The sequence below is a fragment of the Naegleria fowleri genome (assembly GCF_008403515.1).
Source record: "Naegleria fowleri strain ATCC 30894 chromosome Unknown tig6, whole genome shotgun sequence".
Lineage (NCBI taxonomy): Eukaryota > Heterolobosea > Eutetramitea > Acrasida > Naegleriidae > Naegleria > Naegleria fowleri.
The window spans coordinates 178260-204242 of record NW_025407938.1 but is presented as its reverse complement, the minus strand read 5'-3'; the positions used below and the strand labels follow the sequence as shown (position 1 = coordinate 204242).

The 25983-nt window shown below is 35.6% G+C and overlaps 10 protein-coding genes across 10 annotated transcripts; 4 read left to right on the top strand and 6 right to left on the bottom strand.

The window, feature by feature from the left end:
• Positions 1-15: 15 nt before the first annotated feature.
• Positions 16-6789, bottom strand: FDP41_010354 (uncharacterized protein; the record flags this gene model as incomplete). The annotated part of the gene is made up of 4 exons (XM_044700643.1): positions 16-4256; positions 4491-5574; positions 5722-6221; positions 6543-6789. 4 exons carry the CDS (start codon positions 6787-6789, stop codon positions 16-18), a joined length of 6072 nt encoding a protein of 2023 aa, XP_044568002.1.
• A 132-nt stretch (positions 6790-6921) lies between these two features.
• FDP41_010353 (uncharacterized protein) lies at positions 6922-9063 on the bottom strand (the record flags this gene model as incomplete). The annotated part of the gene is made up of 6 exons (XM_044700642.1): positions 6922-7510; positions 7567-7834; positions 7889-8306; positions 8370-8561; positions 8628-8896; positions 8949-9063. The coding sequence occupies 6 exons, from the start codon at positions 9061-9063 to the stop codon at positions 6922-6924; spliced, it is 1851 nt and encodes a 616-aa protein (XP_044568001.1).
• Positions 9064-9303: 240 nt separating this feature from the next.
• Positions 9304-9882, bottom strand: FDP41_010352 (uncharacterized protein; the record flags this gene model as incomplete). The annotated part of the gene is made up of 2 exons (XM_044700641.1): positions 9304-9484; positions 9608-9882. The coding sequence occupies 2 exons, from the start codon at positions 9880-9882 to the stop codon at positions 9304-9306; spliced, it is 456 nt and encodes a 151-aa protein (XP_044568000.1).
• Positions 9883-10342: 460 nt separating this feature from the next.
• FDP41_010351 (uncharacterized protein) lies at positions 10343-11323 on the top strand (the record flags this gene model as incomplete). Its single annotated transcript, XM_044700640.1, has 1 exon — positions 10343-11323. The coding sequence occupies one exon, from the start codon at positions 10343-10345 to the stop codon at positions 11321-11323; it is 981 nt and encodes a 326-aa protein (XP_044567999.1).
• Positions 11324-11501: 178 nt separating this feature from the next.
• Positions 11502-15111, top strand: FDP41_010350 (uncharacterized protein; the record flags this gene model as incomplete). Its single annotated transcript, XM_044700639.1, has 2 exons — positions 11502-12176; positions 12250-15111. The coding sequence occupies 2 exons, from the start codon at positions 11502-11504 to the stop codon at positions 15109-15111; spliced, it is 3537 nt and encodes a 1178-aa protein (XP_044567998.1).
• A 385-nt stretch (positions 15112-15496) lies between these two features.
• Positions 15497-17350, top strand: FDP41_010349 (uncharacterized protein; the record flags this gene model as incomplete). The annotated part of the gene is made up of 1 exon (XM_044700637.1): positions 15497-17350. One exon carries the CDS (start codon positions 15497-15499, stop codon positions 17348-17350), a length of 1854 nt encoding a protein of 617 aa, XP_044567997.1.
• Positions 17351-17487: 137 nt separating this feature from the next.
• On the bottom strand, positions 17488-19018 carry FDP41_010348 (uncharacterized protein; the record flags this gene model as incomplete). Its single annotated transcript, XM_044700636.1, has 5 exons — positions 17488-18020; positions 18082-18190; positions 18301-18431; positions 18478-18666; positions 18724-19018. The coding sequence occupies 5 exons, from the start codon at positions 19016-19018 to the stop codon at positions 17488-17490; spliced, it is 1257 nt and encodes a 418-aa protein (XP_044567996.1).
• Positions 19019-19540: 522 nt separating this feature from the next.
• Positions 19541-20515, top strand: FDP41_010347 (uncharacterized protein; the record flags this gene model as incomplete). Its single annotated transcript, XM_044700635.1, has 1 exon — positions 19541-20515. The coding sequence occupies one exon, from the start codon at positions 19541-19543 to the stop codon at positions 20513-20515; it is 975 nt and encodes a 324-aa protein (XP_044567995.1).
• A 204-nt stretch (positions 20516-20719) lies between these two features.
• On the bottom strand, positions 20720-23842 carry FDP41_010346 (uncharacterized protein; the record flags this gene model as incomplete). Its single annotated transcript, XM_044700634.1, has 4 exons — positions 20720-21039; positions 21140-22575; positions 22628-23391; positions 23585-23842. 4 exons carry the CDS (start codon positions 23840-23842, stop codon positions 20720-20722), a joined length of 2778 nt encoding a protein of 925 aa, XP_044567994.1.
• Positions 23843-24069: 227 nt separating this feature from the next.
• On the bottom strand, positions 24070-25827 carry FDP41_010345 (uncharacterized protein; the record flags this gene model as incomplete). The annotated part of the gene is made up of 1 exon (XM_044700633.1): positions 24070-25827. The coding sequence occupies one exon, from the start codon at positions 25825-25827 to the stop codon at positions 24070-24072; it is 1758 nt and encodes a 585-aa protein (XP_044567993.1).
• Positions 25828-25983: the final 156 nt, after the last annotated feature.

The window sequence follows — 25983 nt, the reverse complement described above, 5'->3', positions numbered from 1 at the left end:
AAACAATATTTATTTCTAGAACAAATATACCTTTCTCTTTTCACTTTCTTGTTTCCATTTTGGAAGTTGATTAAATTCATCTCGTGTCATGTTGAATACTAATTGGAATTCTTCATTACTCAAATATTCTTCCAATTTGGTGGCATTTACTCCTGCTGGTAATTGTTCTGAAAGGAGTGTCTTGTAAGAGTATGTCTTCCTTGCGTATTCTTTCATCATGTCACTGGCAGGTATTAACACTTCTTTGGAATTATTGGCACTACTATTCAAGTAGTTGACAATGTATTTGTCTCTGTATGCACCCCATGCATGGAAATGAGTTTTGAATGAGGCTGGCTCTTGACCTGTATAGGTCACATACAAATTTACATCCTCTCCTGTAGTGGTGGTGGTATTATTTTTGTTGTTACTGCTGCCATAGTGTGTCATGCAATATCTGAGAGAAGTATCGAGTGCAATCTTTTGTAAATTATGTGATGAGTGAGAGCCAAACCACAAGAAACATCCCAACTCTTGTGCGTCCAATAAAAATACACTAAATATGTCAAGATCATCTTGTGAATAATTGTAAACTCTTTCCACATCGACCACTCCAGTCGCACCAGAGAATTGATATAAAATTGGATCAATTCTCTTCTTTTGTTGATCAAGTTGAGACTTGATAAACTTCTTAATAGGTGCTGCATTCATTGCATTCAATCCAAATAATTTCCACAAGAAATCTTTTTCTGCATTTTGATCCATTTGTATTAATTTGGAATCTGGAAATTTCAACACATGATTTGCAACATGACGAGCAAGAGCCACCTCCTTCTCTTGATGATGGTATTTTCCTTTCCACAAATATCCTTCTTTTCTATCTTTGGTAACAATTAATAGTGTGTGATTGGAATTGAAGAGACGACCAATTTGTTCAATACTCTTAAATTCATTGGTATCCACTTGAATGGCCTTTGTCTTTTCACAATACAATACTGAATTCTGATCCTGTTGTTCATTCTTGTTCTTTGCAATGGGTGACTTGACACATCGAATATCATAAATATATAATTGTGAAAGTGCTTGTTGGAATACTCTCTTTGATTCTTCAACAACAGATGAGGATCCAGTAGTAGTTGTGGAATTATTGGTGGGAGTTCCAGTGCTACTACTACTGCCAATGGATCTTAGTCTATGACTCTTTGTGAGACTACTATTACCACTACTACTACTACTTGAATCATTCATCATATCGATTGCAAATTTACCCAAAGGAATCACCAATCCATCCAATCCTAAATAGGAATGAAACATGCTTAAAAAGTGTCGAGTTTCTTTTTGTTGAATAATTCTAATTTGTGGTGCATCATCACCTTGTAAATTAATATTTGAAACATCAATGGTCAAGAGTGCGGAAGCTCCCTTTTCATTGGTCGAACAATCTCTTCCTTGCCAAAAATAGATGATATGTTTTGCCTTATTTGATTTGTAATATTTGAATAAAATCACAAATGAATCTCCACTATAGAGTTGTCCATAATAATCTTCATCATAATCTACTTTTTCAAATCCTTCTACTTTCCATATAAATATTTCATAGTTTGATGAAGTATTTCGAGCATTGGAAACGAGTTCATGATTAGACATTTCATGAAACATGGGTTCTCGTGGGAGTGTGGAGAATGAATCCTTTTCACCACTACTATTACCACTACCAACATTGCCACCACTACTGCTACTATCACTACCACCAATGAACATCATTGCATTCACATCAATGACATGTTGTTCCTTCCTTTGTGCCACATTACCCTTTCCTTGTTTTTCATCAATGGCAGCTTGTGAAACTGCAATGGGTAACACACCTGCATAGTCACTCATCTTTTCCTTAAATAGAATAGGTTCAGAATGTTCAACAATTTTACAGACACGAGTCCAAATGGGTCGATGATCTTGTTGTTCAATTTTAGAGGCAAATTTTCTACCAAATACTCGTTGTGCTTTCGAAGAGTACTTTCCTTCCCAAATATAAATTTCACTCAAACAATCCAAGACATAGACAAAATTAGAATTCAAATCAGAGAGTGCTGGTTGTGAGTGACGATGAACAATTTTCAATTGATATTTTCCAATGGGTAATTCTTGATCATTGTTTTTAGAATTTGAAAAATCAAATTGATGTTCTGTGAAATTGATTCGATACAATACAGTATTCTTGTCCAACTTTTCTTCAAATTCTTTATCATCTCCACCTGCCTTCTTGTCTGGAATGTTTTTCAAAAATTCTTCTCTTGAAAAGGAAGGATCTCCATATTCAGTAAAGAGAGTATTCCAAAATTGTCGTTCCAATTCTTGTTCATCACGATTAACACTTTGACCTTCATCAATAATGATAATTTTAGCATTACCTCCACGTTCTTTGAGTTTCAAATTAGTAGCAACATCGAGACCACGTGCTTTTTTGAATCTTGAAGTTTGTTTTCCATTCCACACATAAATCACACTTCCACAATCCAATAGAAAAACATCTCCTGAATTGATACTTTTTGGTGAGAGTTCAACTTGTCGTGAACGAATCTTCTTATCACCCTTGATTTGAATGAGAACTTTTTGTCGATTGGCTTTGACTTCGTTGGGATCATATTCATTGTTGAATAACTTTTCTTCTCCAAAGATTGAATTATAATTACTGCCACTACTATTACGAAAAGTATCACCCATACTACTACTACTAGTATTACCTTCCAATAAGGTCACCTTAATTTCCTCATAATATAATTTAGATCCATTGAATACAAGACCCATTTTCGCTTGTTCCACTGTTTTGAATTTAATAATTCCACAAAAGGAATGATTCAAAGAATTGGGATCCCTCCACAATTTGATTTTCTGAATCTCTCCAAAAGTAGCAAAAATCACTCGAATGTCTTGTTTGGAACATTGAGGTGAAATATTTTCCACTTTCAAATAACCTGGTTCATAGAGATGTTCATCCGAAAGAGCTTGTACATTAATTTTAGTGGCATCCAAATTGGTATGATGCAATACGAGTGCATTCAAAGCTGAACTCTTCTTGTGAAATGTCAACACTGCTCGATGTTCTTTTGAAAATAATTCAATGTGATCAATGGGACCAAAGACACCAAATAAATCTTGCAAATCTTCCTGAGAGATGGAATCTGAGATGGGCCATACTTGAATTTTACCAATGCCTTCAGAAGAAGAATCCTTTGAAGAAGATGATCGTGAAGAAGAAGAAATTGACAAGTCAGAAGAAGGAGTGGTTACACTTAGACTACTACTATGACCACTCTCCATATTGCCATTATCATGTTCATGAATGGGTAATCCAAGTTTTTCTAATAAACGTTCTTCTTCAGAGGATCCAATCTTGATGAGACCACTATTGATTTGAATCATTTCAAAGAGTGATTCTTTTTGTTGATCATTATTGGCCAAGAAGAAACAGAGAGGAGTACGATGTGAATGATGATGTTTTTGTTGTTTTGAAATGCTCCAATTATTGGATTTACCACTATGACCATTCTCATAGTTCAAAGCGAAACATAAATTCTTTTCATCTCCACTCAGAGTTTGCATGAGAAGAGTATGACTACTGCCACTTGTTGTGTTCTCAATGAGATTGATCCATTCATTATTTTCATTCTGAATTGAATCTGAAATACTCTGTAATGTTTTGTAATGTGGCAATGCATGTTCCATGTTCGTTACTCCAGGAAGAGAAATCTTTTTTAAGATGAAGGCACATTCCGGAAGAGGTGATTTACGATGAGAATACAGGAAGAGAAATTCCTCAGTAACCACACACCAACGTTTGGCCCAATATGCTGGAATGTCCTCTGAAGTGTTGTTGTTGTTGTTCCGATTGCCATTGCTATTGGATTGATCACTCTGTGAGGTTGTGTCACTCTGAGAAGATGAATCTTTCAATTGAAGAATAAAGCCTTTAAAGATTCGACTGTTTCGAACCACATCGCGATGAGGCTTGCACAGTTTTTTGAGAGTGTCTGCCCAGGTTTGGATCAATTCATCATTTACAACAACGGAACTACCGCCTGTTTCCCCGCCACCGCCACTCATGCCACCCGTCGTAGCAGAAGTCGTAGTCGTAGTACTGGTGGTACTGGTGGTACTGGAGGCGGTTGCAACACTTCCACTACTAAAGAAGAAGGAAACAATTTCATTGAGAATTAAATCGTAGAAGAGAATTTCCATGGTTTGATGATCTGAAAAGTATTCATCTCCCAATTGATAAGCTATCAGTGGTGGAGTAGTGGTGTAGTGGTGGTGGTGGTGGTGGTGGTGAGATTGAAGAAAATAAGAGGTCCATGTCAATAAAAATACAGTGTGTGTGTGGATGAATAATTATATACAGGTTGAAAAAAATAGTATTGGAATGAATGAAAAAGGCAAGAGGAATATTGTTGATCGTGATCAACATCATGAATACATTCACCACTGAACAACAATAACAACAACCTTCCACTTACCTTTGTGTACATACAACAGTTGAGCCATGAAAATTACTCCACTTGTCTTTGATTTTGAATAGAGAGAAATAAATTCATTTCGATTGAAATTCTCCAAATGATCCTTTTTAGCAATTTCATCTCGAATGAGTTTCACTTGTTGTGGATTCTCTCCATAGATGAGAACACTATTCAATTCTGGATGCACTTTGGATCGATGCAATGCACAAAATAGTTTCTTCCATTTCATTTCTCTATGAAACCACACATTCAAATAGGAATTTAAATAAAATCCAAACGAATTGATGAGAAGAGTTTCATCCACTGGAATTCCAAGTTCATTGTTGTTGGCATAGGTATTCAATCCAACATCCACAGAAGGTGCTGATTTGAGTGCATGAGATCTTTTACGAGCGTTTTTTGACAACAAGTCTGAACCACCATTCGTACCACTTCTACTACTAGTAGTAGTACTCCTCGAGGAAGATCCTCCTCCTTCTTCTTCGAGTGATAGTTGTTGTTGTTGTTCACTCATTCGACTTCTCATACTCGTGAAATCCACAAGACAACTCTTTCCAGAGAACCAATCTTTGGAGGTCAAAGAGGATGGCCTTCCACTCGGAACTGGAGGATATAAATCTTCTTGAAAGACTTCTTGTTGTTCCTTTTTACGAGGAACATGGAAAGTGAAGGTTTCGACACTTTCAACATTGAGTTTCATGAATCGTGCCACTTCAAAGACTTTGGTATCACATACTCGTTTGGGTAACATGTCAATACCAGTGTTGGTACTTGATAATTTAAATTCACCTAAAGGATGAACATAGGGTTCCGAGTTGGCATCAATTTCATACATTCGCACTTTGGTATCCCCCTTTCCCGCCAAGTACAGTAGATGTGAAGTCGAGTCATAAAAGGGAAAGAGTTGGGTCGGAGTTTGATCGGAGATGGTTTCTCGAACGAGTGGACCTTTTCTCATGCCCTTTCTCAAATCCCATAAGGCATATTCACGAGTACCTGAGAGATTAAAGCCAACCGTGAAAAATTGATCATGATTGGTACACACCACACGAAAACCTTTTTTACCATCATGAGCTTTTCCTGACTGATCGAATTTATCGGAAGCAGCACGAGTTAGGAGTATAGTTAGGAGTAGGAGTATAGTCAGAAATTCCAGGAGCAAGAGCACACAATTCCACACACAAGAGTATAATACAACACACGCACACATACACACACATCTAGTACTTACCACAATGGCATATTTTGTTCTTGGATCATAAACTCTCGCAATGGTATCTCGATTCGAAGTGTACAAGACACTTGCTGTGGCAGACCAATCCCACGATTGAACCAAATCATCAAAATCATTTTTCAATACAATTAAATCTTTTTGACTTTCAACATCCCATATTCTTAATGTATTATCTGTACTTGAACTCACAAAGATATTATTCACACTTGGATGAAAATCACCTGTATTGACTTTCTTTTCATGTCCTTTTAAGGTAATGGTATCGGTGGTGGAATTTTCACAATAGCCATGAATTGCAAGTTGAGGATGTTGTTTAATTTTCCAAATTTTAATGGTGCAATCTGCAGAACAGGTTGAAAATAGACGAAAATCATCGGAAATTTTGAGTGGAGAGAATGCATGGTCATGAACAAATCCAGTGTGATCGGAGAGAAGAGGAGGATTGGCATGAGCACGTCTCGATTTGGAGTCTTCGGGAATTTGGGAATGTCTGAGAACTGTGTGTATGTGTGGAAATGAAAATAGGTGGTGTGGTATATACATGGAGATTAAATATTCATTTGGAGAAGATGTGGTGATGGTGGTGGTGATGGTGATGTTGGTGATGAATATTTGTGGATTTGATGATGATGAAATGACCATGTTGACGAGGATCGAGACAAGGTACATCAAAGGTAGAACGCATTAGTAGTAGTTGTACAAGTGGATCATTGAAAAGATCATCCATTGAGTCATTATGGAATCCAATGAACATTGACATTTCATCACATAATATCATATTGATCATATAAAAAAACTTGACAAAAAACAACACGTACGAATGACACCTCCATAAGTTCCGAATGGTAAAGCAAAATAATCTTCATCACAACTAATCACTTTGGATTCAGCAGAACATGATGCCTTGTTGATTTTGTTTAAATTTGTGAATTGTAATTCTTTCTTTTGTTCTTGTCCGAAAATATTCTTGAATGGAGAGTGACGAGAGAATTGAAAAGTACTGGCACTGTGGATTCGTCGATGACCCAACGGAGTAGTGCCACCACTGTTGTTGGATTGCAACATTTTTAAAATTTATTATTTGACGAGTGACAAGAGACACCTCAAAAGAATCCCGATCTTGATTGCCACTCAACGTATCCTTGTTGAGCAGTGAGAGTTTAACTTGAGAGTTTAACTGTACATGTTATTAACAGGTCAATAAAAGACCATTCGAGAACATTCCACAGGTACGATCTCGTCTTCGATGGGTACCTTCTCTAAAGAACTCGAAGGAAGTGTTACAAAAATGTAAAAAAAGGTTGATTTTCCATTGGAAAGAAGACTAACATGGTCAGGAGCAACAACAGTTGAAGCTTCTTCACCGTACGAAGTGATCGTTGGTGTCGTTTCGTTTGGGATGACATTCATTTTCACACCAAGTGAAAATTGAACATTTCCTGATTGGTGTGGAATAATGCCCAGACGAACTTTGACTTGATTTCCTCTTCGTTCTAAAACAAAAGATGTGTCATCTTCAGCCCTTAATCGATATTCTTCTTCATTGCCTTGTATAAATACCATGGTATCATGTGAATAAAGATCAAGTCCAAAATGCTCTCTCAAAATGATTGGTTTCTCAGAAAGAATTACTTTTGCATTGGTTTTCGAGTATTCAAGATTTTGAGAGAATGAAAGACAAAGTTTAAAGTTTTCATGTGGATTTGTAATGTTGAGATAGAGATCACTTTCATGGTTAAGAAACATCACTGGTGCATTCACAATGGATACTTTTGGTAAATAAAACCTTGCAAAATTATTATTATTTGTAATTTGAGAATTGAAGAATTGTCAATTACTTACATGGCACTATGATTGATTTCAAATGGACCAAATGGCGAATTGGAATCTGAAGATCTTTTCACAATAATGGTGTCTCCATACTTTTTGAGTTTTTTAGTGCAAAGTGTTTTTCTAAAGGGCCAAACATGATCTAAATGACACTCACTACAGGAAGGATGTGTGATGCGATTGGAAAATGATAGAAGAGAAGACTCATTGAATGAATATTCCGAATTCATTCTCTCTTCATCATTCAAGTATTCATCAATGGATACAATACAATGACAATCTTTAAATTGTTCACACTGTATCTTAATATTTATGTCTGATAAAGTCTACTTACTTTTTAAATCCATCATCGAATGGGTGTTCTTAAAGTCATTGCGATTGGAATGGCACAATTCTGTAAACACTTTGGATAAAATTAAAAACTTGCTTTGATGAATGGAATCATGATCTTTCAATTGATCAAATAGTTGAGAATATTTTCCCTCTGTTTGAACTCCAATGGAAAGCGAATTCCAATTGCAAAATGGACAATGAAAATATGTGCTATTTTCAGAGTTCGCTATTGTTAAATTTGAATTGCATTGAGGGCATTCGTAACAATAGGAGCATGTCATTCTCGTAGACATGGCTTCAGATCCAGACACTTCCATTAAACAAGAAGGGCAATAATAGGATTGAATTTCTTCATGTAATTGATCTCTACCAATGAGAACAAATTGTGTTGGCTCAATAAATAAATCCCAAACAGGTAACTGAAAAGAGTTCTCACCAAACATTTCAACGGTTCTTCTTGTCGACAGTAGTATACTACTTACTGGATCATTCTCTTCACAGCCATATAGTAAGGAAATACATTTCACTTCCTGATCTCTGTTGCCTTCAAAGTGAATGATTTTGGGAGTAATGGTTATTGTGTCATTTGCAATTTGAACTTGTAAATTATTGTCTGAAGGAAATGACATTTTGTACTCAATTTTTTCGACATGGGTTTGTCTTGTGAATAATAACTGTTCCATCCATATGGGTACAAATTGTTAATTTACCTTTCAAAATATACAATTTCAAACACATACTCCTTTTTTAGTAAAATCTTGAGGATCATCGGATTGTTTGTAGTGTATTTCTACAACATTGAAACTTTCCACCTCCACTGTAGTGGTCCAAGAATGGAAACATTCGATGGTGATTTCAATGCTTGTTGAGGTTTTAGGTAAAAGCACACAAGACATTTTGGAAAATTTGAAATATTGAGGGTTTGGATTTTTGATTGAGAATGCAACAAATTCTGTGAGATGATTATTGAAAACATGCAGAGTAAGAACTGTTTTGTATTTGTTAGGCACTGACATGTGTTGAGAGTTAGGCTTTCAATTTCCTTGTCATCACAAACTTACTTGGAAAGAAGAGCACATTAGGCTCAAACAATAAACATGGCTTTCGGTTTGACTTTACATCTTGTTGTTGAGGATGATGGTGAATCGTTTTTGAAATAGGTGATCCCGATTTCATCGGATTCAAAATCTCTTGAGAAGTAGTATAGTATTCGATGGTTGTATTTTTTATGAAGAACAATGCATATGGAATAGGTGCCTTCTTTGAATTGTGGTGAATACATCAATCTTTAATTTTACGAACTTAGTTTTTGTGATTGCATCGTAGTTCTTTTTAAAATTAAACTCGACTCAAATTGGTCATTAGAAATAACTGTTATCATATATCCGCACAAAAAGCAACACTAAAGCCGATGATTTAAAAACCAACAGCACGAAGGTACAATCTCAAAATTCGAGAATGGTTTCCCTTCACTTCGAGTTGGTCTCCAGCCCTCAATCTTACTTCCTCTCCTGTAATCCTTGAAATATCTTCTTTCAATTTGTTTACGTCTCCTTTAATTTTACGAACAATTGTTATTGTTTTTGTTCTTCCATTTCTGTTGTTGAGTTATTTGTAAAGGAATTTCATCATCATTCCGAACGATAATTTTGATGAGTTTTGAATTCAAATTGATTGGTTCATCATGTTCTCAACAACCATTTCATCATCATATACTTACTTATAATCCAAATATACAGGAAGAGAGCCATAGGATGAACGTGTTACGTGGAAAGGCAAGTCTTGAGTCTCTTTTAAAGGAAAATGAAACACAGCTGTTTTAACTCCATCTTTAGCATCCAATTGTTCTCGCAATACTTTTGAAACAAATTCTTTTTGAAAAGGAGCATTCAACGTTTGTTGCATAAGATGTTTCATGAGAATATAATTTGGAGTGGCTCTTGCGTTTACAGCCTTGCTGATGGCTGGGATAGATCGGAGTGAATGAAAAACCATTTTTTAGGAGGATGAGCCCTTAAAAAATGACTGACGATCATCCCTCGTTAATCACTAAAATTGCGCACCTTGAAAAATATATTGAATACCTACAATCTACCATGAATGATCTCACTAAAGTAATTAATGATATGATTGAAAAGCAACTGCATGAACCTACTTCTAATCTTAAAATCAATGATAACCCTCCAAATGATGAGTCAGTTATGTCCACTCCAATATTCCCCCAAACACAAATACAAGCACCATCTTCTACACAAACACATACACATACAAACACACCACACACACTTACACACAACAAAAAAAAACAAATTCCATAGCAAATACCAAAGCCGTAGATTCAACCAAGAAACAACAACCAATATCAACCTAAACAAGAAATATCTCTCTTCCAAAGATAACTCGAACCCAAAAGGTAAAAAAACCTCAACCAAAAAAAACACCAAAGACCGCAAAAATGCAATCAACCCGCCCAACAACTAAGAAATCTATCAACTTCAACAAAGGATTAACAATATACTGCGCAACCAACTTGTACAAAAACAAAGAGGCACTTCAATTTCTCCTCAATCACCTCAAGGCCTCCAAACTTGCGAAGGATCCATGGGTCCCCTCTGAAAGACCATTCATACTCCAAATTGTTCCGTCCTCATCAAGCTCAAGGGACGAAATCATCAAGAACCTCAATACCGCCAAAAGTCAAACAAACTTTAAATACTTTATCTCTGATATGTCTCTCCAAATCACAGAGTTCACCGCTCAACATCTTACTGGAAACGATGAAAACAATATTCTTCATATGATCTCCTGCCTATGCAATTGGCATGAGAAATCTAAAGGTTTAATAGCTATGAGAATTAGTAAACCACCAGACTCAAGCTGCTTCAAAACCACTGTTACAGTTAAGAATTTACAATCACTACAAGAAATCCTCTCTAACACCGAATGGTCTCGCCTCAAAACTTATACTCAACTAGCTGAAGATTCCCGTTTTGAAGTCTTTATCAACCTCTCTACAGATTTTGAAAAACATGAAATCGTAAACGTCGTTAAAGATATCACCACTAAAGCAGGAATTACTATTCACCCAAACTCTATCAAAATCGATGAAAAGGCATCTCCTTTTAATCCTGAAGAATCATATTATAACATCATAGTGACTCTTAAATCTGATACTGAAGTCGATCGTATCTTAGAAGTGGTCCATCCTATTGAAACCAAGCATGGCAGAATCATCACAAAATCCTTTAAGTCCAAAGCGCAGTTCTTTAAAGAAAAAGCTATCTCCAAATCAAATCAATCAACAGAGAAAGAAAGCTCTAACTTCTCAACTATTACTACTCCAAATAATTATGAAGCAAGGTTTACCAGCCTTGAAAAAAGAATCTCCAATATGGAAAGCAATATATCATATATTGCTAAGAATATGGAAACCTAATGCACAGCGTTAAAAGACTCGTCCAAGCTGGGAAGAGAAAGGACATGCATGATGAAGATATTGAATGACTTTTACTATTGCAACCCTTAATGTGAATGGAATCCTTCCAAAGGATCTCAATCAATCAAGTAGATTGGACAAAATCATACGGCTTATGGATATCTATCACCTTAACTTCATGGCAATCCAAGAATCACACATTAACAACTCACAATACACACGCACTTTTCACCAAAACCTCTATCGATATTATTCTTTTCTCAACAATAATAATTCTCATGATGGAACTTTTGTCCTTACCCATCAACGTCACAAAAAGAAAGCTATTCATCAAATCCTTATTCCAGGACGTCTCCAACTATGCACCATCCACATCGGTGGATGCTTATTGAATATATTTAATATTTATAACTACTCTGGAAACAGAAATGAAGAAGATGAAAATATTTTACTCGAGAAATTATCTGAAACCCTATCAACTCCAAATCACCAACCAATAATAGTGATTGTTGACATGAATTTTAGTTCAGAAGGAAATGCTTACAAAGACACCAAGTGGAAAACATTTATGGACCAACATAACCTAAAAGAAAGAGAAACAATAATTCCATCCTACATCAGAAAATACACATCACAAAACAAAATATTAGAAACAATCTCAAGACCTGACCACCTATTCCACTCGAGTCACATTGAAATAGAACATGAACAAGCTTTACCACTCGTCACAACAAATGACCACATACCAATCATGTTCAAATTTAAATTATTAATTCCAACAACCTGGAAACGAATAATCAGCGATGAGCAAAGTGTTGCAAAAAAACTCGAAGAAATTTTGAAATCTCTTCCCGTCAACAACAGTGAATTAAAAAAAACTCAATCATGAGATCAAGAACCAATCTCATAAACCACATCCTATTAAGGGATTTAAGGAATCTGAAATCATTACCAATTTGAAACAACAGCTCCATAATCTCCATGAACAGAAATTATCCGAAACAACCCAAGATGAATCCACTATCAAAAGATCTATAAAGGAAACAAAGAAGAAACTCAAAGAACAATATAACCTTGAATTTGCGGAATATAGAAAAAAGTTCATAGATTCCATTAATAACAAACACACCAAAGGAATCCACAACTTCGATCACCATCTCAAATACAAGGAAATTGATTGGAATTCAACCAAAATAACAAAAGAAGGAGCTGTGAACTACTTTAAAAACAAATTCACCTCAAAACTAGATGACAAAACAGAAATTAAATTTAAACCAGGTGAATCAACAGTTAAAGAAGGACCGTCCAACATTACAATAACTAAAGAAGATGTTACGGACGCGTTGAAAAGAATGAAATCAACAACACAAGGGGTAGATTTCACAACAAAACAGATATTTGAAAATATCAATCCCAATATATTAGCATCAGCATTTAATCACATGATCCAAAATCAAGACATCCCAAAATGCTGGAAACAAGGATGGGTTAAATTAATCGGAAAAAAAGATATAATCACAGACCACAAAGATCTAAGACCAATCACAATCATGAATATTGGATATAGACTCCTATTCAACATTATAACATTCAAACTTAAAGATTGGGCCGAATCAAATATCAACATTAGACAACAAGCATTCACCCAAAATCGAGAAACAACAAATCACTGCATCCTCATACAAGCCCTCATTAACAAATTCAAAAAGAAAGGATTCATTCTAACCAATATAGATATTGCTGCTGCATATGATTCCATTGAACTCAAAATCATTGAAATGGCGCTCACCCACTGCAAATTCCCCCAAGAACTTAAAAACTTCATCATTAATGCTTACTCAAATCATCAAATCCAAATAGAATGGAATCATACACTATCAGAAAAATTCACCAAGACAAGAGGAATCCCACAAGGATGTCCTCTAGCTCCTCTAATCTATAACTACATCTCCCAAATGATTATTGATAAAATTATTGAAAGAGAAAAACTCCCAATCACTCCACAAGATCTAGACATTGATGATATTGCCACACTTTGTTTTGCCGATGATATGTCAATTATCAATTCTAACATTACTCTCCACAACAAAAGACTCAAGAAAATTAACAGATGGTTCAAACAAATATTCCTAGAAATTAATCCATCCAAATCAGTTACAACTTCACTCCCTAAACCAAATGAGGCCTTGATTAACAATACCAAAATTCCAAACCAAGACAACCAAAGAATCCTCGGAGGATATCTTTTTGAATCTAAATTATTTAAGGAAGAACTAGAAAAAAGGAAACATAAGATGATGAATATCCTTAACATCCTCCCAATTAATCTGATTCAACCATATAATCTCAAACAAGTAGTCACATCTAAAACCTTATCCCAAATTACACACCTTGCACGCAGTAATTCAATAAGCCAATCCCAAATAGAATCATTCGACTCTTCAATCAGAAACCAAATCAAAAGAAAACTAAATATTGATGCAAGAACACCTAAAGAATGCCTATACTTACCAATCTACCAAGGAGGAATGGGTATTCCATGCCTTGAAATGATGACTGATATCATAACCCTAAGATCATTAATTAATATCTCATGTCACAATTACCAACTCATGCAAGAAGCGGTAAATGATGCTATCACATCAACATTCAACACCAAAAAATCCAAAAACCTAAATATATTTGAAAACTTCCACCACATAGCAAGGAAGTATGAGCTTAAAGTTGATAACTGCAACTACATACCTCAACTTGTAAATGAAGAATCACTAAAATACCATAAGAAATGTAAAAACTTTGAAGTATGGACTGATGGATCTAAAACTGAACAAGGAACTGGATTTGGTATTATTTTACAATCCAAAAATATAACAACTAGACACAAATTCAAACTTAACCCAATCCATAGCAATAACTTAGCTGAACTACTAAGTATTGTCTACACTCTCCGATTATTACCAACAAAATCAAAAGCAAAAATCTACACAGACAGCGAAATAAGTATCAATTTGCTATCAAATCCTAAATACCGAGGACCATTTCTCCCCCTTAAAACTGAATTTGAATTCCTCAAGAAATCTAAAAACCTACAAATCACCATCATCAAAGTTAAAGGCCACCAAAATAGTGGTAACATTCACGTAGACAAATTAGCCAAAAAGGGATGCACATCAGGAAAATTGATAATTCCTCACAGACAACTTACCCAAAACCAAATTATCCTCAAATCCAATAACCACTGGATTCCAGATATTGCAACATTCATCAAGAACAAACAACTTCAGAAATGGAATGAATCAATAACTTTGAAGAGCAGGAATAAGTTTAACCCTTCTTGCATCTTCCCAACAACATTCAATTTCATGAAGTCAAAGAATATCTCTCCCCAACAAAAATATGCAATCTGGAGAAACATGCACAATGCTCACATGAAAACATTTAAACAACAAACTCACACCTGCCCCAGATGTAATTGCACCGGAACTATTGAACATTATTCCACACGTTGCACATTACTATCGGAGGAAAGAATGTATGCTAAACAACAGATGAAGAGGCTTCTAAACATTGAATTGATTCACCATGACCGAAATGAAATTCTAACCTCCTCCAAATTCCTTATCGACAGCAGAGGAATCATTCTTAACTCCGACACATATTTTACAAGAAGAAAACAGGACATCATCAAGTACTGGGTAGACATTCAAGCAATTCTATCGCTCTTGATGGGTAGAGCTTTTAATCAATACTGGGAAAACGAAAGACCTGAGGCACCGAAGGGCCAATAAATATTTTTTCAATTTTTTAGGAGGATGCAAAAAAAAATTCAGGGATGGGTTTATTCGATGATAAACGTTGTTCGATGGTTTATATGTACATTATTTACAAGCCGAACGTAAGATACGTAGTGACTTCCTAGCAGGCACCCCGGAAGTAAAGGTGTTTAAACTGCTCACGATAACAGCAGCAACCCCTGGGATTCGAACGCTGGACCAGTTGGCTGCCACAGGTCCAGAAAAACCACTCGGCCATATGCGGGCATCGATGATGCAAAAAAAAATGAAAAAATGCATGAACAGCCTCATCCACCATTCGAGATTCATTTCTTCTCGCTTCATCTTCTGGAGAGAGGATGATAATTTGACATGTTTAAAGATTTGGCCAAATTATCGAATGTTCCACTACTGGAAGTGTACTTCTGCCATTACACAATTTTCAAACCATTCCTCTCAACAACAATTACTTGTTCCTTCCTCCTTCATTCGTTCATCCTCAACTCGGAAATATTACCATACAACTGCTACTATGACTAGTACCTCATTACCACCTTTGGAGAATAATCATGTAACGAATGATAGTAGTACTCCTACTACTCACTCGGAGAAAGTCGTTAAACCAATTTCCATTCTCATGATTAATGATGTCTATGAATTCAACGAATCGCCTGATGATGGCGTCGGAGGTTTTATTGGACTTTTAAAATTACTCAACAAACACATTCGACATGAAAGGAGGTTAGGACATCCAACCATTGTTACAATTAATGGCGATTTTCTCTCAGCTGGTCTCTTGTCAAATTCATATAAGGGTAAACACATGATTGATTTATTCAATATCATGCCAATTGATTTAGTAACAATTGGAAATCATGATTTTGATTATGGTTTAGATGTGTTGCTCCAAAGAGTGAGAGAATCCAATTTCAAATGGATTTGTTCCAATGTAGAGTTATTAGATCAATCATTTAAGAAATGTTGTGAAGTGAGTGCAAATACAGTCGATGCAGAACCACCTCCTGAAAGTGAAGTTTTACTTCACAGAAAGCATGTTATGACTTTTCCATTGAATAATAACGAGTTGAGAGTTGGATTCTTTGGAATTTTAACTCCTCAAACCTCCATTTTAACAAATGGGCTCAAAAATGATATGCATCGAATTAATATTCATCCTGTTATGGAAGTTGCCAAGAAGATGTGTGTCGAGTTGAAGCATATTGATAAGTGTGATTTAATCATTTGTTTATCTCATTTGGATATGAAAGAAGATTTAGAATTAAGTAGCGTCAAGTACTTGGATGTTATTCTTGGAGGACATACCCATTATCCATTTATAGAAATTAATAATACCAACAATACTCTCATTGTTAAAAGTGGATCAGATGCCAAATACGTTGGTAAAATGTCGCTTGTTGTTGAAAAATCACAACGCAATCAATATCACACTAAGATTTATGTGGACAATGTAGGACTTATTCTCAATAGAGACAGTAATGAAACATCTCACTTTGAACAAGATGGAGATGAAACGGTTTTAAAGATGAAAAATCTCATTCAACATTTAAATTCACAAATTCCTAAGGATGCCTATGATGTTCTCGCTGTGTGCGAAAGTCCTCTAAGTTCAGCTACAAGTAATTGTCGATTTAGAGAATCCACGTTTGGAAATTTGGTTTGTGATATTCTCAAGGAAGCATACAATGCTGATTTAGCTGTATTCAATGGCGGTGGAATTCGAGGAGATAAAACCTATGCCATTGATTATCATATGAAAGTTATTGACGTTATGAGAGAGTTTCCACTCATTAATGAGACGCTAGCAGTCACCATCAAAGGAAAATACATTCGAAAATTTGTCGAGTTGTGTTTGGCACCTATGACTGAATCAGGTGGATATGCTTCTGGACTCTATCCACAAGTCTCAAAAGGAGTACAAATTATTTATGATAGAACGAGAGAACCCAATCAAAGAATTGTGTCCTTTGAGATTAATGGAAAACCACTAGAGGATGACAAGTATTATAAATTTGCAACTACAAATTATTTATTAGAGGGAGGATTAGATGGAGAAAATTGGTTGAAATTCTATACCTATGATAATGAAGATCGAATTAAGATTAATACTGATGACAAGTATTACATGACTAGTCTAGTCGAGGTCATTAAGGAAGAGTTGAGAAAAATGGGAAAAATCAATGTTTGTTTAGAGAATCGAACGATGGATGTGAATAGTGAACGAGAAGAGTCGTAATACAAGTACTTGTATACTTTGAGTGTACAGTCAGTAGAACGTTTTTTGGAGATTTTACACAACATTGCTTTACAACATTGGAAAAGGTGATTTATCACTACTAATTTTTCCATCAATGTGGCATGACATGGGATCTATCAATGCCATACTAGATATAGAGTCAAAGATAAAAGTAAAATAAAAATGGAAATAAAGAAAAACAGTAACACAAAATTCCTTGAATCTTTTTGTCGTTTCATAATCTCTCGTCGATTGATTTTTTCAGGACTTGAAAAGTATTTTGTAATTCCAGCAATGTGGCCTGCACCAACCACACACACAATCGCATGAGGATCAAGTGGATGATGATGCACCAACTCGTCGTCATCCGATGATGCTCTGCAATCATTCGGAAATTCATCCTTGTTGGCAAAACGATTCCATAGTTCATCGTCTGCATCACTGGACGATATCTGTGTGACATTATCCATGGTTGTGTCATTTGTGGAGAGTTCTGTAAGATTGGTTGAATTCTTTGTTGAGTCCATGTTGGTCGAAATGTTTGATGTTGTTGAAATATAGGCATGATCGCTGTGAGAGTTTTCGCCAGAATCTTGTTCTTTGGATTGTCTTTCATTTTCTAAATATTCAATCGCTTTTAGAATTGAGTGAGTCAAATAAGCATCTCGTTCTTTGTATAAATAAGTTTAAGAATACATTATTCTGAGGTTGTTGCAATAATAATAACATACCATCTACTAATACTTTGGATAATTGTGGATAATTCTCAGATAATTCTTCCAATATTTCTGTTAAGAGATCAGATTGTTTTAAACTTTCAATATCTTGAGCAGTGATTTGCTGTGTACATTCATAAAAATATTTGCAATTAATTTAAGTTTTTGAAACCAACTCAGAGAATACCATAATCGATTTAAGGTAATATCGATAGGTCGGTCACCAAGTATTACTTTTGAGTGTATTTGTACAGCTGATTTATAAGCAGCAATCATTTCTATTCCAAGTTTGATATTTAACTGATTCGAAACAGATTGCATAAAGTATCCTAAAATTGCATGTAATAAATTTGAATGGTTTGAACCTGTGATGAAATAATATAAAACAATGGTGTTAATTGTCACACATACTCTTCATGTATTCTGAAAATATTAAAATCAAAGAGGTCAATAAACCTCTCTTCGAGACTTGTTTCTTTTGATTTGACGATTCAGCCAATAACGCTCTTCTGTTCGAACACAATTCTAAAATTACAATACTTGGCCTCTTTTCTTGAATCACTTCTGTCACTTGTTTTGCGGACTCTTCAGAAACATGAGCTGTAATCCATTTTGATTTTCATCATCATCACCACAAAGAGTTCTTTTAAAACTCACCTGTTCCTATTAAATAAATTTTATAATTTCCCTGTTCCAACACTTTCACTGATTGATTTTTAGATATTAAATCCTCTATGGAATGATGATTTGAAACTGATGAAATAATCGGAAAAGAATGTATTTCATCAGCAGTTGAATAATTTTGTGATTCATCATTGGCTCCATCCAGTAAAGGTTTTTGCCATCTTTTAAATTTTTCTGAAGTGAATGAGCCTTCTTCGTTCACCACCACCACCATCTCGTCGTCGTCGTCGTCGTTGTGAATCAAAGACCTCGATTCGGAAGGTTTCATTTTTTTTAAAATTTATTTAAAAACTCACTTACGCCCTAATAATTTGATGACTCTCTCTCTTGGCCATACAAAGGTTTCACTGACAATTCATGCTTTTTTTCCATTGATATTTTGTCTCAATTTGTCTGTTCAGACTTATGAGTGCAATCCAAATCACTGACAATTCTACTGACAATTCGACAGAACATTAGCATTCCTAGGATGCATGAAAGAACATCTTCGACAGACTGAAGGCTGAGACACTCCAATCCTTTTCTTCACATAAGCTCGCTAATCAGGTAATCGCAACTGGTTCTAAAGTCAAACTTGCCATGATACCCCAAACTGTCAAAAACTCGTTTAGATGTCAAGGAAGTTCTATATTAGTTGTCCAAGTCTTTGATATCTAAACGATTGTTTGACAGTTTGTGGAAAGTTTGTGTAAAACCGCTGTGTCAAAGTCCGGACTGCAGTTTCTTCTTGAAGAACAATGAACTTTCATCATGTTGATCCTTAGGTCGAACTTGTCAAAATTTTAAAAAAATGTTGCCTTCCTCACCTCTCCATGTTGCAACAACATCAACCTCTCGTAGTGGAGGAGGAGTATCAGAGAACATCACTCATCATCATCAACCAATAATTCGAAACACCACTACCGATCCAATCAATCATTTTTCGGAACTCAACTCTGTGTCCATCAATCATCACCATTCCATCAATAATAATATTATCAACAACAACAACAACACCACCACCACCACCACTGGAGTTCTTCAACCTACAACAACCATAAACACCAAAAAAGTGCATCACAATGATCATTCCTCTGGAATTACAGCATCTTTTGGAAATCGTGATTCGGAAAAAAGAGTAAAAAAAGAAGAACCTACAATAACCACATCAATGGTCATTTCAGAGGAAGAGAAAATAGATGGTCAACCTTCCATTCCACAACAAGTTGCTCATGCAGTGGTGACATCCATTGTGAATTCGAATACTGTCACATCGAATCGAACCATTCATAATTTTAAGAATTCTGTAATTTTAAAAGTTATTGATATTGAATCTGAATTGATTTCATTTTCGGATCGAGTAGTATTTGGAAAGAGATCAAATGAAAATTTAGAAGAAGAAATTACCTATGAATATTTGAAAGACTATTATTATCAAAATGACAATCCCATTGACTCGTTCGAGAAGGGAACTAAGAACTTCTTTTCACCTTCATTTTCATTCTCATTTAAGGAAGATCAGAGAGCTAGAATGTTATTTTTCTTTTCCATGTTAACAAGCTTTATTCTATGCATCATTCCAGGATTAATGGTTGTTTCTTTTTTACCTTGTTGCATCTTTTATTGGTGCTCGGACATGATCAAGTACAAGTCACGAAGAGCGAGAGCCTATGCCACAGTGTTATTTTACTCGTCGGTGTGTTTGTCACTTTGTTGCTTTCTCATCTTTGTGATTATTATTCCATGTGCTTTATTGGCTGAATTTGGAGTACCAAAAAAGAGTTGAAGCGCATTGTCAACAAGGACACTCAAACACGATTGGAAAAAAAGACATCAAGTGTGCTAAACATCGAGAGCATATAATGTCGTTTCACAGGATGCTCTCGTGATGTCGTCATTCATGAATAGGTCGTTTAAAGGCAGACCTTGGAAGAAATTGAAACGCAGAGTCTGTGGATACCACAGACTATGTGATTGTAAAAAGTTACTTTTACTTAAAGTCTGAAGAGGATTGAATGGGCATTCTCCAAAATGCAAAAGAATTAAAATCATTCGAGTCATCAACTTTTTGATTCAGGTCAGGAAACATCTCATCCACAAGCTTGTAAATGTTCCAATAAGACTCATGACTAATTCCATACACTTGTATCAAACCGGTAGGATCAACAGTAAATATTTTGTGATCAGGTATTCCAACAAATGAATACGAAATAATATCTGTAATTCTATTACCAAATCCTGCAAAGAATGGATTTGTGCCTTTTGGAAATAATTCTAAAACATCTGAAAGAGCTGCCTTTTTGAATTCCTCTGTAATATTGTGAAATAATGTTTTTCACAAACATGTCATTAAAAATGAAAAGTATTCGAGTGATCATATTTCTCATTAAAACAACTTTGATCCACTTACCTGGCTTTTTCAGAATAACCTCTCTGTGCAAAGCAGCAAATAATCGATCAGGAGACATGACCACTGGGCCTTCTGGTAGCATTGCATCTTCTTGTTGAAGTGTAAAAATATATCTCTTAGTACTTCCAGATTGAATAATTGATCGTGAAGTCAAATATAACATTCGGTACCCATTTTGAACAATTTTTGTGTACAATTTTCCAATACCACTATGGGACCAATCTTGACCAAGCATTGGTAAAATATGACCTAATGCATCACTCTTTGTAATAGTACCATCTACGTCTGAAACTACAATTTTGTCAGAATATTTCCACAAATAAATATATGCATTCACTTCCTGAGTTCCTAAAATTCGACTTGTTACAAGAAATTTAATTTCATTCCTTCCATATTTCAATCCAAGAGCTTTTAACTCGTCCGATGTAGGTCTCAAACTCTTCTTTAGTACTTTAAATTCACCTGTTGGATCAAAAACTTTGGGTTGACTGGTCACTCTGTTCACTTCATTGTTAATTTGAGAAGTACTTGGATTCACAGCGTCAGTACTTGCGGTTGCTCCTGGTCTTGTCCAAAACCATCTCCAATAAGTTTTTTCATTCTTCTTTTGCAAGTTTGGATCTGATAAGTTAGGTGGTGGTGAATTAGGAGTAATCGTAACAATCGTTAGCCTTGATGTGTTATTTGACTCTGTGCCGTTCGTTGAAAGTGTATCATTCTTTGAAGAGGCAGAAGTCAAAGTATTATTTACAGAGAATGTTTCAGGTGAATTTTCTCGACTGTTCGTAGTTGTCGATGGAGGAGATATTTGTCTTTTCAATTTGGTCAATTGGTGTTGTTTAAAAAGTTCCTCAAATGAAGTTGAATTTCCTGGAGCGCTTTTAGAAATGGGGCTCTCCCGTGGCATCACTTCAAAATGATTGTTTGTTCTCATGTGTGGAGGAAGTGATGGTTTGAGGGAAGAAAGTGATTCATTGTCTGAATGATAATTTTTTTCTAACTCTTCTTCATCGGTTGTTGCATCTTCATCAAAGTTTTTATCACCAGTTATTACTTTTTGATCACCATTCTCATTAGGTACAACATTTGAATCTTTGCTTTCGTTATGCTCTGAAGTGAGTGCATCATAGGATAATTCATCATCAGAAGTGTCACTAATTAAATTTTTACAGGAATCATTCCTTGGAATGGATAAATTACTAGAAGTATTGTTGTTTGATGCCATTTCAAAGGGTGGAGATTTGGTAATGGAAGGAGATGGAGTAGTAACAGGATTGTTAATATATCGTCCTGAAAGAGCATCATAATTGTAATGTTTAGCCATGACCTCTAAAAATTGTTGTTCTACAAATGAATTATTTCCTTTTGTTTTAATTCCCTGAAATTCATCTGTGTCATTATTCGATTTAAATCCAAGCCAAGAAGTTAATCCGCTTCTAAAAATTATTGGAATGAGCTCCATAATCTCAGAATATATTATGTACTTACGCCCAACCCCAACTACTCTTTTTTGTTGGAGTTTCTGAAGGAGGTTTTGGTGTAGTGTCTATTGGTGTTGAATAAGAAGTTGAAGTAGTAGATGAGGTTTCATTGATTCTTGGAGATGTTACAGTGTTCATGTCACTCATTGTTTTTGCGTCAATATTAATCGATAAAGAAGTATTAACCAAGGGAGGTGGAGTGGAATTTAACATGTGACTTGTCGTAATACCATCTTCTCTATATTTTTCTCTTTCCAAATCTACAACTCTGTTTGCATCTTCAGTAACTCCTGCTGCTACTACACTTTCCTCTTCATCAGAATCAGAATCATCAATAGGAATGAATTTTTCATAAATTACTTCCTCATCAATGTCAAAATTTGGTTGATAGGGTTGATTTGGTGATGACGAAGAAATTGGAATAAGATTAGGAGATCCAATGGGTGAAGTGATTGGACGAAAATAGGCTTGCTCTATTGGCATGCTTGTAGGAATAAACGTTGGAGCTGTCGTTGTTGTATTTGAAGAAGAAAGAAAAGAATCTTGATTTGTTGTTGGTGAAGGAGGAGATGAAATGAAATCCGTTCTTGTTGTTGTGCTCTGTGATTCTAATAAATTAGTCGTTGACAAGGTTTTTGAAGATGGGACTGATGAATCGGAAATTAGACTTTGTGTCAAGAGTGAAGAAGAGTTGTTGTTATCAAATGAAGGAAAAGGCTGAGAAGAGCCAAGATCAATCGGGCTTGCTACTAAATCTCTATCAACGGGACCCTTTTTAAATGATAGGATGATGATGTCCAAATATTTGGTTTAAAATTGTCATAAGTTTTAAAGCAAAATTGTAGCCACAATATTGAAAGGTGTGTTTTCATACGGCCGAATGATGGATCCCAATCATGATGATGATTGGTTTCAAATATAATAACATATACTCGAATAATAATCTAATATTATTAAAACCTACAGTAGCTTCATGTACAAAATAAGCCTCACCTGTCTCTCCTGTCTTCATGCATAATTCCGTTAGTTTCCCATTCACCATGATACGAATGACTTTCTCTTTAGATCTTAAGACTTTAAGTCTTCCGAAGCGAACATGAAAAGGAGTACATTTGAGTGATCCATCTGGTTGTTCAACGACAACAACATCAATTGCTCCACTCGCTAAATCAGTGGCCGTATTCATACCACTGAAAAGACCAGTGAGAAGAGAATAGGACATTTTTTTAGTCTTACTGTCAACGTTGTGAATGAATGGACCGATGGTTTTGGAATTGGATTCATCAACTCGGAAAATTTGAAAAGCATCCCGAATCGATGAATTAGATCTGGGGAAAGATGACTCTTTTGTCATTCGAAATACCGAATACCGACTCTGAATAAGTTTGTTTATGTTGTAGTAGTGCAGTCTTTGAACATATTTATTCCATCAACTCTAGCACCAGTTTATCAGAGGCCATAACCACCATAGAGATCACTGATACCATAATTGACAACCAAATGTTGTTCAACAAGCTTGCAACCAATGAGGTTGCACGTGGTGGATGAAACGATGATGCTTTCTTTGCTATTGAGAAAAAAAGGATTGGATGGGCGCAGAGAATTTGAAGCTGATGAAGGGAGACTGAAATATGCAGTGGGTGGATTGCCAAAGTGCGTATCTGAAGGAAGTTCAATGCTTTTGTTCATACTGACTCCATAGGCTGGATGTGACACTGTTAGAGTATAATTACCTGGTGTTAACAGTCGAAAGAAAACGCCTGATGAGTCGGTAGTAATTGTTTTCGAGTTTCCTTCTACTTTTACAATTGCATTTGGAACTGGGCTTCCTTTAGAATCAGTCACAACTCCCATAACCATATATTTCATTTGTTCCATATACACTAGAAGAGATTCTTTGTTGGCATTCCAAAAACTATCAAGTTGAGATTCTGGTGGATGCTTAATATCACTCAATTCCACTGTAATTTCAAAACAATTATTGCTCCAATAATTGTAATCTTGCATTCCCCCAAACAAGACATACCAATAAGCGCCATTGGTAATACCTCCTGTAAATTCTTGGCTGTTTTTCATGTCAGGATTAGCATTTGCATAAGCTTTAGCAACCATTTTGAAAAATTCATCATCTGGACTTGCACTGTAGTAAGCAGATTCAGCATTAGAAACAGTTGGAGAAACAGAATCATAAGGATAACTTGCAACAACAGCACCTCCATGAAAATTCACGGAAAGAACAAATTTCTCTTTTGAAAGCCAATCCATAACAGACTTGGTTTCTGGTTGATAGGTTTTTGAGAGTGAGCTAGCTACAAATTGGTCTGGAAAATCTCGATTTAAATCAATTCCATTCGCATTGTATCGATCATCATTTTCAAAGCCATCAGGATTCATGGATGGCATGAGATAAATGTCCATAAAATCTAATAACTTTCGTGTTCGATCGTCTCCTTGTTGATACATGGCCAATAAATACTCAGCCAAATATAACAACAATTCTCTTCCAACTGTTTCATCTCCATGCATGTTGGCAATGTACTTGAATTTAGGCTTTTGATATCCTAACTTGGCTGCTTGATCAGGTGTTCCGATGGTAGTGTTTGAAAATAATTTAAAGACCCACAGGTCTCGCTGTTCCACTGATTTTCCAATGGAGAAGAGGCTAGTCATGTTCTTGTATTGTTGATGAAGGTCAGTTAATTTGGCTGTTAGGGCATCATAATTATGATAGGTAAGCAATGAATTTGATTTTCGTTTTAGCACAGGTGTTTGTTCCTCCTTATATAATCGTTTAAGGTATATTTGTTGTTTGGACGTAACTTGTAATTGAGGAGAAGGTGGTTGTGTCCGATCGGACCGTCGTGAAGAAGAACTTGAATCAACAGATCGTACGTGATGGTTGGCTTCAATTTTTCTCACCAGTGTATCTACTTGCTTTTCGTTATGTAAATATACTACAAATGATTGTTGTTGATCTGGTTCATTAATACCATCATCGCAATTATGAATAATTTCTTTTTTTGGAGATGCATCATCTGCATGTTGTGGTGATGACGCCACTTTCTCAATTCTGAATTGAGAATAGCGAGCATTCAGAGGCTTGATTGGAAATTTTGAAGAGGAATCATAGAGCAACGATTTGAGAGTGGTAAGATCTAAGCCTTGAATCATCACTGGGAGACCCGACGGAGAAGATGATATTTGCATGTTGTTCGAATCGTTGTGATTCTTCCTTATTCGATGTACTGTGTTAGGAACATTGTTATACTCCCCATTCACAAGCAAAAGATTCTCGATCAGAGCGATGATGGATGAAATAATAACCACATGGATAACAGCAATACAACAGTTGTGTTTCTTGGG